This window comes from Cucurbita maxima, unplaced genomic scaffold (assembly GCF_002738345.1).
Source record: "Cucurbita maxima cultivar Rimu unplaced genomic scaffold, Cmax_1.0 Cma_Scf00008, whole genome shotgun sequence".
NCBI classification, from domain to species: domain Eukaryota; kingdom Viridiplantae; phylum Streptophyta; class Magnoliopsida; order Cucurbitales; family Cucurbitaceae; genus Cucurbita; species Cucurbita maxima.
The window spans coordinates 1,856,372-1,867,526 of record NW_019272024.1 but is presented as its reverse complement, the minus strand read 5'-3'; the positions used below and the strand labels follow the sequence as shown (position 1 = coordinate 1,867,526).

At 37.0% G+C, this 11,155-nt stretch overlaps 2 protein-coding genes across 4 annotated transcripts; one reads left to right on the top strand and one right to left on the bottom strand.

Annotated features, from left to right (window-relative positions):
- Nucleotides 1-133: 133 nt before the first annotated feature.
- LOC111482831 (serine hydroxymethyltransferase 7-like) lies at nucleotides 134-7,905 on the top strand. Of its 3 annotated transcripts, XR_002718268.1 has the most exons (6): nucleotides 134-1,570; nucleotides 2,217-2,622; nucleotides 3,995-4,096; nucleotides 4,206-4,923; nucleotides 6,851-6,926; nucleotides 7,889-7,905. XR_002718268.1 is itself a non-coding variant. In XM_023128806.1 (4 exons), the coding sequence occupies exons 1-4, from the start codon at nucleotides 548-550 to the stop codon at nucleotides 4,427-4,429; spliced, it is 1,755 nt and encodes a 584-aa protein (XP_022984574.1). In that variant the 5' UTR covers nucleotides 134-547; the 3' UTR covers nucleotides 4,430-5,085. The 3 variants fall into 3 exon arrangements, 1 of the variants encoding a protein (XP_022984574.1); XR_002718267.1 differs by lacking the exon at nucleotides 7,889-7,905 and having other exon boundaries at nucleotides 6,851-7,036; XM_023128806.1 differs by lacking the exons at nucleotides 6,851-6,926; nucleotides 7,889-7,905 and having other exon boundaries at nucleotides 4,206-5,085.
- Nucleotides 7,906-8,542: 637 nt separating this feature from the next.
- LOC111482832 lies at nucleotides 8,543-9,587 on the bottom strand. The gene is made up of 2 exons (XM_023128807.1): nucleotides 9,426-9,587; nucleotides 8,543-9,346 (listed from the first exon to the last, which is right to left on the bottom strand). Exons 1-2 carry the CDS (start codon nucleotides 9,573-9,575, stop codon nucleotides 8,699-8,701), a joined length of 798 nt encoding a protein of 265 aa, XP_022984575.1. The 5' UTR covers nucleotides 9,576-9,587; the 3' UTR covers nucleotides 8,543-8,698.
- Between the last annotated feature and the right edge of the window lie 1,568 nt (nucleotides 9,588-11,155).

Below are 11,155 nucleotides of genomic sequence, written 5' to 3'. Positions count from 1 at the left end.
TTTTTTTTTTTTTTTTTTTTATTGAATCCATAATTATTTTAAATTTTTAAAAGCAAATTGATTGGTTGAAAATTAAATAAAAAATTACTATCAAAATTTTCACATTATTATTAGTATATTATTATGTCCAGGTTCGTTCTCCACCGCCGTAATAAGAAACAACCTGTCATCGTCGATCCGACGCCCGCCTTCTCCTCCTCCTCTTCTTCTTCCTTCTCCTGTCTCTCGCTCTCAGGACCTCCATTCTGTAGGGAAATCTGACAGTCTTAGGGTTTTCGCTGTTTCTGGCTTTTCCATGGAAGTTTCGTTGAGTTCAATGCCACAAACATTCAAGCTTTGCCGTTCTACCGACCTCAATCGCCCCTGCCCCTGCCGCTGTTCTTGTTGTTCTTGCTATTGTTCCTGATTCGGAGATTCTGTTGGGGTTTGGCTTTGCCAAATTTCTCTATCTTGGATTGTGTTTGTTTACAGGAGGTGTAATCTTTTGGGGACTGGAATTCGTTTGATAGGCTTAAGACTTTGATATTTGTGGCTTTGTTCGTAGTTAATGGATTTGTCTAATTCCAATTCCAATCTTTCTCTCGGAATCTCATCGCATGCTTCGCCACCGCACCGCGTTCAGATTGCTGATGATTCCATTCTGCTTCATCTCGAATCTTCTCGACAGGAACCCACGTTTTCGTCCCCCCCAATCCCTCTTCAGTTGATGGAACCGCTGACGGAGAGTCACAGAGACGAGGTTGGAGGTGCGGAGAGAGAAGACGACAGGGATGTAGAAGAGTTTCATATTCTGGGCCATTCTATGTGCTTGAAGCGCCGAAGAGATAGTGAATCTTCGTTCTCGTCGAGTTCTGCAAAGAGAAATTCGTGTGAACGTGATTTAGAGACACGAAGAAGTGCTGTACGGTCGTGGGGTAACCAGACCCTTCGAGCCGCGGACCCTAACCTATTTGGAATTATGGAGAAGGAGAAACAGAGGCAAATCAAGGGCATTGAATTGATTGCTTCTGAGAATTATGTGTGTCGTGCAGTAATGGAAGCACTTGGAAGCCACTTGACTAATAAGTACTCCGAAGGTATGCCCGGTGCGAGGTATTACTGTGGAAATCAATATATAGATGAGATTGAAACGCTATGTCGTGAGCGCGCATTGGCAGCGTTTGGTCTTGATTCTGATAGTTGGGGAGTTAACGTGCAACCTTATTCATGCACATCCGCGAACTTTGCTGTCTACACTGGTCTGCTACTCCCGGGTGATCGAATCATGGGGTTGGATACTCCTTCGGGTGGTAACACTAGTCATGGCTACTGTACCCCGAATGGAAGAAAAGTTTCTGGGGCCTCAATTTTCTTCGAGAGTTTTCCATATAAGGTTAATCCGCAAACTGGGTATATCGATTATGATAAGCTTGAGGAGAGGGCGCTTGACTTTCGCCCAAAAATACTTATTTGTGGGGGGAGCTCGTATCCTCGTGAATTGGATTATAGAAGGTTTAGGCAGATTGCAGATAAGTGTGGAGCAGTTCTGATGTGTGATATGGCTCAAATCAGTGGCCTTGTTGCTGCTAAGGTTTGAATTTTTCTTCACCATTAGCGATGCTACGGCCCTTGCTTGAATGTCTGTTTATTAATTTTTTGGTTTCTCGGTTCATCAAAGTTTTTGGTTTTCTTTTCACATGTTCTAATTGCTATCATGTCCTCATTCTCTTGGGTTGCAATTTAGTTGCTTGTTAACATAATTATGATTTTTGAATTGTTTTACCTGACACTCAGAAAATGCGTCGAAGGGTGGTTGTATGGAAATTCTTTGTGATAGTAAAATGTAACTGACCAAGGGATCTCGGTAGACACTGATTTTAGGTCTTTACCTTAGTTTAGCAGTGTGTTGGGCCAAGATGTCTTGACCCCATTGATTTTATGAGAATTGAAACCTTTGAGAAACACTCTGGACTGCTTCTGAATCTTTAAGCTTATGAATTATGGTATTGTTCTTCTTGAAAAATAATTTTTCTTTCTACTGGATTGTATTATACAGTTTCATTCAACTTCGTGTTTCTGCAATTTTTAGTGTGTTTCTTTACATCCTTAATTATTTTTTCACTTGCATTGTTTGGTCCAGTCCATCAGTAGTTCGTGTGTAATCCTGTAATCTTAGACAAAGAATTATCCCTACTCTGTTTTTATTTTGATTTATTTGGATTTGAATTTCATTACAGGAATGTGTCAGCCCTTTTGGGTACTGTGATGTTGTGACTTCCACTACTCATAAGAGCCTTCGAGGTCCAAGGGGAGGTATAATTTTTTATAGGAAGGGTAGTAGGCCAAGGACGATAGCAATGCTTCTGTATCAGGGAAATGAATCTAACCAATATGACTTTGAGGAGAAGATAAACTTCGCTGTTTTTCCATCCTTACAAGGTGGACCACACAATAACCATATTGCTGCGCTTGCTGTGGCTCTAAAACAAGTGGCTACTCTGGAGTACAAAGCATACATGCAGCAGGTGAAAAAAAATGCTCAAGCCTTAGCTTCTGCTCTACTCCGAAAGAACTACAAGCTTGTAACTGGTGGCACAGATAATCACATGGTACTCTGGGATCTAAGGTCCTTGGGATTGACAGGTAATAATTTTTATCCAAATTTTGCAGATTGATGTGAACATGATACATTTTAGGTGCACAATTAGTTTTTTGTTTCTAGAGGAAAGAGGCGCACTAAAACATTGCTCATGCACAGTGAGGGTAGATTATGTTATGCGCTGTGGGGTGTGATTAGAGGAAATGGTATATTATTATATTACATGAGTTACATAATTTGGAATAAATAGATTTGTTTTGTATCAACTGTATAACCATTCAAAACAGGATACTGTAGTTGAGTACGCTTAAAAAGTTATCTTAATTATATTAGTAAGGTGTTAGAAATCAAAGAATTTGGTTGGCAAGAAATGAGAGAATTTTCAAGATAATTCTTAATCAGTCAGTCATAAAAAAAGACATGTCAGAAGTGATGAAAAGATGAACAAGGCATGCTATTTTAAGGCAAGGCAAGTCTTAGCATTAGGGTGCAAGTAAAATCAAGCTTAATCAGTCAGCAGTGGTTTGGGATGTTGTGTGCCGACCATCAACCGAGTTGACTGATTATGCGGTTCCTATTTCCTTCATTTTATAATTTCTCTCCATTGAAAGAAAATTAAGATAAGCAAAAAATTGCCTAATTGAACCGACCTAACCGCCGATCGAGTCAATTTAGTTGGCATGGTTACTACATAATGTGTGGTTGGATGCAGTTTTTCATTTTTTCAAAGATTATATTAGTGGTTCCGTGTCGATTTTGCCCATAAATTGAGGCATTGCTCCCCTACTTAGGATCGTGAACTTAGCATCTATAAAGCACTATCAGAAGCCTCTTGTCTTCTTAGGCGTCCTTTCTACCAAATTGCTTCAGAAGCCTCTTGTTAAGAACGGTGGATCTTCACCCTGCAAAACAATGTATTTAATTCAGTTTGGTCTTTAGTTCACGATCCATCTCTAGGACTACATTTTATATTGATGAGGATTGATGAGGATTGCTGAGTCTATTGTGAAAGATTTGGCTTGTAATGAAATAAGTTCATAATGTAGTTCGGCTTGAATAATTTTTTTTTCTTTCAAAGGAGATCTCCGCCACATCCTCCTGTATTGAGCCTGATACTGAGATCATAAGTATAATTTTGACGTCATGAATTAGCTTTTCTGACTTTTCAACTGGATACTGGACATTGTTTCATTGATAAAAGAATTTTAATATCATAGTGCGCTATTTAGTATCCTGCAAGAAGATCCATTTCTCTGGCTTCTTTATTTGTATTATACGATGTAAAACAAATGAAGATAGATTTTTATGCGTCTGTTTCATCTAAGTTCTAGCTTTGATGGTATATGTGGCTGGTTACTCTATTATTCTCCATTCATTATACGTTGTGTAACCTTTTTGATGCCTTGCTAATTGTAGGTAAAAACTTTGAGCAAGTTTGTGAGATGTGCCACATTACTCTCAACAAAATTACAATATTTGGTGATAATGGAATTATTACTCCTGGAGGAGTAAGGATCGGTGAGTTTCCCTCTTATATTTCATATTTTGGGGATAACCTAAGATTGAAGAGCTCAGTATGCATTTTGATTATTCTAATAAATTAGCTGTCTGTCTGTTATCCCTGCAGGCACCCCAGCTATGACATCAAGAGGCTGTCTGGAATCTGATTTTGAAGTAATTGTAGAATTTCTTCATATAGCCGCTCAAATTGCAGTTGTTGTTCAGCGAGAGCATGGGAAGTTGCCGAAACCTTTTCTTAGGGGCCTTCAAAGTAGTAATGAAGTTGTTGAGCTCGGATACCGTGTTGCAAGTTTTTCAGCTAAATTTGCAATGCCTGGTCTTGAAACTTGAATGGTAGTTGGATTTGCATTTTGAAATGGGTGACCATTTGTTGTCCCTAAAAAAAAAAAAAAAAAGATCTGCTGCTCATCATGCCTTCCATATAAAATCTTGAAGCTTCTCCCTCTCTTGGGGCTGCTGTTTATTCAGATGCCTGCATTTACTTATCATCTTATTGTTTTGAGAAGGGCCTTTCCAATCATCAGAAGAGAATTTAGTAATGCCGATCTTTTCTTCTACAAGGCCGAATGTGTACAATGGATGGAGGCGTCATGAGCAGTTTTTTGGTGGTGTCATTTCTGGGATCCAATCAACTGAAGAAACTGGTGGCTAGGAGGGAATATAATTTAAAAAAATATAGTACTCTATCAGAGACCGGGAAGAATGCTTTGGACCTGATTGTTTATGGCCACGGCTGAGGAATCATTTTGCCAGCTTGATGTGTGATGATGTGGTAGGAAGTACGCACAATGCTGGTCAATTTCCTTTGATCAGAGTTCCATTGTGTAAGTTCTTGCTACATTTCCTCCCTCATACAAATTATGTCAAGTTCATTCATTATAATGTTATATAAGTGTCCATTCATCAATATAGTTAACTTCTCCAAAGTTCTAGTCGATTTCATTCATCCATGATTGTTAATAGAAAATGCTGCTATGGTTCTTGCACTTCTACATTTTCCTTTTCGTTATTATTGCCATTTTGATGCATGATCGTCTTTTCGAAATTGCAGAAGTTGATGTAGTTACGATAGATAAACTGATAAGATCTGATATTTGCATTTGAGTTAGTACATTAGTGTTTGTTTTGTTCCCAACCAAACTGTGATCATCTTGAGCCACAATCACTCCATCCAATTTTCTGTATTGTGGGGACTATATTGATAGGACAAAAACTGTACAGCCTTTTTCCATTTTCTGTGCTAGTGAAAGTTCTGTGTGCTGATCTTTTACTTTTACATGTTCAGAAGGAAACATAACTGTAGTTGCTTTTTCCCATGTTGATTCTGAAGTTCTGTTATAGACTGGTCTGGATGTGGTGGGGAAAAAAAAGAAAAAAAAAAACCCTGCAAAAAAGGGGATGTGACATGAAAACATAAGAATCAGCTGGGCAATAGGAGTACATTTATATGAGCTTAAGATGCAGAAACTGTTGGCTAATAGTTGCTTGGAAATAGACTTGGAAATCACCTCCACTACCAAAAAGCTAAAGTTGGATGGAGGAGGAGAACCTTGTATGTGCTTTTTTTTTTTTTTTTAACTTTGGACCTTCAGTTCCCCACAGTCCTCTTTCAAAGTACAGGCACAGGGGCCATGGCTCTGCTTCCACTATTTCTTCTTCATGCCTTATGTTTTCTGCACAATGCCACATAGTTTTTGGACAACAGTCATCTTATTCTTCTTATTGGGCAAGCTTAGGGCCAAATGAGGGGGAAAAGAGTTAATGAGAATGGTGAATCCACGATCTTGTACCATCCATTAGGGTCTTTTTCATCAAGATCTACTATCCATTAGGGTCTTTTTCTAGCTCCTTCCCTAGGTTTAGCTTAACAACCTAACTTTAACAACCTAACTAAAGGAGTGAGTAGGAACCGTGAGAAATCACGACTTTCCACAATGGTATGTTATTGTCCACTTTGAGCATAAGCTCTCATAACTTTACTTTGGACTTTCCCAAAAGGCCTCATACCTATTGAGATATATTCCTCACTTATAACTCATGATTATTTCTTAAATTAGTCAACGTGAGACTCTCTCTCAACAATTCTCAACAGGAACTAGGGAGGGAGAGAGTAGATGCTGATCTGAAAGTTTTAGAACATAGGCACACAAGATTTCTCACAATGAAAATGACGATCCCTTTTAACTCCAACATCTAAAATTCAGTTCTCCCTTTATCATTTTATATCATTATATGACCATACTTGATGGGTCACGAATCATGACCAAAGTTTCCTTGAGAATATTTTCTTAGAAAATTGTATTAAGGAAAAAGCTAAATCCATGGCTTCTCTCTCCCTCTCTAGTAGTCTTATCAAGTTGTCCATTTTCCCATCATTAATTCTCGATGGCAATGATTAGCCATTTACTATCCCAACTATCACAACTACAAAGGAAAAGAATCTCTACCAAATTACCAAATTTCATTATTTAAAAAGTAAACATAAAAACAGAGAAATCTTTGCACAATCTAATGGTACAAACATCACATATATTTGGTTTGCCCACTCAATTGCATTGCCCTGTTTCCCCCCTCTTCTCATCGATTCATTGAGTTCCAAATATATGACTCGGGACCAAATCTTTAACATACGTAGGTTTTTCGGAAAAATTGTTTATGCATATGTTCCTGTTGAATGAATCTTTTGTGTTAATATTAGTAGACCAGACGTGTAATATACTTCAATCATAATGAAAGTCTATGTTATTTTAGGAACATGGTTGCCAAAGTAAGCATAGTTCAACAGTAATCAACATGTATTCTCCTACTGTTGTTGTACTGGAGAAAGGTGTATTTTATCAGTATTATTGAAAAATTCTAACTTCTTTTATATATATCTCGAACATTGCATTGGAATTTTTTTTATGGTAAAGTTATAAAATCATATGAACATTATATTTAAAACTTTGATTTGCTTTAGCTTTAGAGAGAAGAGTGTAGGGAGGTCATAGAATGATGCCTTTTCTTCATGGGAGGATGAATAGGTGATTGGAGAGATTGAGAGGGCCATGAAAAGGAACCCTAAATGTTGTTTTTTTTTTTAAGTGACAAATGTCATTGTCTTTGCCTATTTTCCACATCAAAGAGCCTTGTGGTTAGGGAGTTTCTTCATCATTATCATTATTTTCTTCCTCTTTGCATTCATAAGTTATTTATTTGGGTTAAAAACATAATTTATTTATCCCTTCCTTAAAAAAGTTACTTTTTGTTTTGTAGTTACCCGTGGGTCGTTACACTAAATTACAAAAATACCCATAAATTTTGTTCATAAACATCTCGGTATAACTTTATTACAATTTTTTAGAAGTATTTTGTAGACAAAAGCCAAGATTTAGGGATATTGTTTTAGTAACTTGGCAAAAAAAAGGAAAAATACAAGTAGTTTAGGTTGATTAAAATGAGGACAAGATCTTGTCTACTCACCAAGAAGATTGTGTGGCTGTTCCTTTTAATCTTTTTTAAAAATAAACTGTTTAGATGTTTTCAAAATTTGTTGAGCTTTTTTATCAGAATAATTAAAGCTGTTCTTGGTTTCAAAGTTATAAACTATGAACAGATAGTTCACACAAACTTTTATACTTTAGTAGCCCCCTGTTTCATGCAAAAGAAGAAAAAAAAAAAACATTAACTCTATCTCTTTTGTACTTTGATTAGTAGTGATATTGGTTGTTCTAACCAACCAATATCTTTTAATAGATTCTTGTCTATCGATCTCGTCGCTCTTGTCTAACTCCTTGTTTTGTAAATTAGTCTTGATTGATCCAATCGGACCCTGAACATGTGAGAGTCTAGCTTGGGAGGACGAAGATGAGGGAGATGTAAAAAAACAAATATAACTTCGAATCTCATTTTGCACCTTGGATATCTCTTACCATTTGAGAAGGAGCCTTGGATATCGTATATCAAAGACATCTGCTCCTGACTTGTCCTATCTTAGAAAACGATATCATCAAGAAAAAAAAAACACACATGAAAGGGAGAGAGTCTCGGATATTGTATATCAAAGACATCAAAGACACCTGCCCCTGATGACCCATCAAGAAAAAACACACAACACTATTTGTTTTGGCGAAAACGAATGTCTTAATCCATGAAACACTACGAAAAAGAACACAGTTGTTTAGACGAATTTAGAACGAAAAAAAAAAATCAAATCACATTGATACTTATTAGAGTACAAAATTGTTTATGTATTGAGTATAATTGACCTTTGGATTTGTTTGGAATAATATTAGTGTGGCTGTGTGGAGTGCTTGTAAAATGCCACAAGAATCTTTCTTTTCTTCACTGCCAAAATCCTCTCTCTCTATTTTGCTGCTTTTCTTCAAAGCAATTTCAGAATCAATGCTTCTCTCTCACTCTCTCCCTCTCTCTCTCCTCCTGAATTTTCTTCCTTTTAAGCTATCATCACAACCTTCTATAAACAATGTGATTCCAAATCAAAAATGAAAAGAACACCAAGTAAAAATTACACAACATCTCTTATCTTCCAAAAATCTTCACTAATTCTTCTCAAATTTTGCATTTTGAAGCATACCCAGATCCTCCTTTTCCCCCTCTCTACCTGTTATTAGTACACATATCCAAAAGCTTCTGTCTTCCCTCAACAATCTCATCAAGGAAATCATCAAGCTGCCCAACAATGGCGTCCACTCCATTTCTCAATGACCCAAACCAACCATTCAATCTCTCAACTTTCTCCTCAATTTCAACTCCTTCTTCTTCTTCTTCCTCCATACCCCTCTCCAGCTCCACTTTCAGGCCTTCCATGGCTGCCTTTGCTTCCCTGAATTCAAACAGCAAGATCCCCACTGACTGCCCATCTACTCTGTCTATTTCATTTGCCACTCTCTGTCTCAATCTCGCCATTGATGCTAGGAAGCTCGAGCTGAACATGGTCCTTAAATGGTGATCTTCTTCATTCTCAATCTCACTACTTTCATGGAAGCTTGATTCTGGCAAACAATACACAAGAGCACACAGAAGAATCATTAGAAGTAATGAGCTGATTCTCTTCACTGCATGAAGAACCCCTCTGAATCCATTGAAAGCATTCAATTTCGACGTCGATCCAATTCCGGTTGATGTGCCGCCGCTGCCGTTGAAACAGAACAGTGATAATGGATGAATTCTTGTATACATCAAGCTTCTATTTTCCTCCTCTAACCCAAAAACATTCCTCTCGAAATCAGTAATTTCACGAAGAATCTGCAAAACCCCAAAACAGAGTATATCAAAACAGAGTAAAACAGAGCAAAACTGCAGCAAAACCAAATAAAAAACGAACCCTTTGAGAAGCTCGAGCATTAACACGAAGAAAATGAGGATCCTGCAAAGAAGAAACTATAGCAAAAGCTTCCTCATGAAAAAGCTCCAAGCTTGAGATTCCAGATTTGAGGACTTGGCAAGCTTCCCATGTGCGGGAGCTTTCATCCATATACTCATCAAGCCACTTACCACCGACGGGGAGGTGGAGGCGTTGGCCAAGTTGGATGAGCTGAGAGTGGAGGGTTCTAAGAAAAGAGAGGACTTTTTGAAGAAAGTGAAGGGACATTAAGTTGGAGGAGACGAACGAGGCGTCGAGGTCGTCGAGCTCATGGGAGATGAACTGATAGAAGCCATGGAGGGAGGTGGCTGTAGAAGAGGAGGTACCCATTTGAGAGAAGTGGGTAAATGTGTGAAAAGTGGAGAGCTTTATATGTGATGGAGGGGGAGAGATGAAGAAGGGAAGATAAATAGGTGACTCTGTTTCAGAACAGAGGAGGGAAGAATAATATGAAAGGATTGGTTTGTTGGGTGCAATCATGTGTGTTTCCTATTCAGTGGAGGAGATGATTGGGCTCTGCTGTTACAAAAACAATGCTTTTAAGAGAGAGAGAGTCATTGAATTTGTATTGCCAAATGACAATGGATGCCAAAAATGGTTGCTATCTTTGCAAACTTATTACACCAAACCATTAATTTATGTGTTAAATTACAAGGGGAGTATCAGTTTTGTTTACTTTCGTCTCGGAACTTATGAACGTATAACCGCGTTGACGAAAGGAAGGAGCAATGTCAGGATAAAGCACCATTTGTAAAGGTAAGGTCTTAGTTTTCCAGCTTCCCGAGGTTGGGCATGCTCTGCTGTAAAGGTGAAGGAGAGGAGTGAAGTTGCGACCCTAAATATGTTTCTATGATGATCCAAGAACACGCTCACCTCTGATTGGATGCATGGAGGACCGACCCCAGTTTCTTTAAATTTTTCAATTTTGTGTCCAATACACTTCTGAGCTTTAATGGGTATGTCATAGATTTTTACACTCTCAATGGTTTAATGGTTTGTTTGTCTAATAGATCCCTCTGGCCTATGGCCAGTCGATAAATTTCTTAAAAGTTTGAATATTCGAGGACTTACTAGTTAAAAGTTAAAAATTAAGGGACATGACATAACTTTTGAAACCAAACTTAGTAATGTGTAGTTTTGTTGCTGATATAAGTATAGCTCAAGTGAATACCGACACTGATTACTCAGCAATTCGCCCATCTCGAACTTAGTATAACACACGGGCGAGACCATATTTTTCTATAAAATCATTTACTCCTAAATTATTAAAATCTAAAAAAAAAAATAAAAAAAATTGGGGTTTTGGAATCTAGGGATCAAACAAAATTGAAATCAAAATCTTGTAGACCAAGAGCATATTAGGGTTTAGAAGATAAAGATTGAATTATTGGAATGAAGAATTTTGTTTGGTTTTTTTATTAAATAATTAAATAAATAAATAAATAAATAATAAAGATTACTGTTGATGGATTCCCTTCAAAGTAATCTAAACTTCAAATCCAAACGGATTGATAGAATCATTGCCTGAAAAAGTTTTAATTTTTTTATTTTTCAAGAAATTTTTAATTTTTTAAATTTATTCTTTATAAATAAATAAATAAATAAATATATATATATATATATATATATATATATATATATATATATATATATATATATATATATATATATATATATATATATTGGATTAT

Coding starts and splice junctions, on each gene's coding strand:
- LOC111482832 (XM_023128807.1), bottom strand. CDS start 9,575: ATGGATGAAAGCTCCCGCACATGGGAAGCTTGCCAAGTCCTCAAATCT. Junction 9,347..9,425: donor ATGCTCGAGCTTCTCAAAGG/GTTCGTTTTTTA, acceptor GGGGTTTTGCAG/ATTCTTCGTGAAATTACTGA.
- LOC111482831 (XM_023128806.1), top strand. CDS start 548: ATGGATTTGTCTAATTCCAATTCCAATCTTTCTCTCGGAATCTCATCG. Junction 1,571..2,216: donor GTGGCCTTGTTGCTGCTAAG/GTTTGAATTTTT, acceptor ATTTCATTACAG/GAATGTGTCAGCCCTTTTGG. Junction 2,623..3,994: donor AAGGTCCTTGGGATTGACAG/GTAATAATTTTT, acceptor TGCTAATTGTAG/GTAAAAACTTTGAGCAAGTT.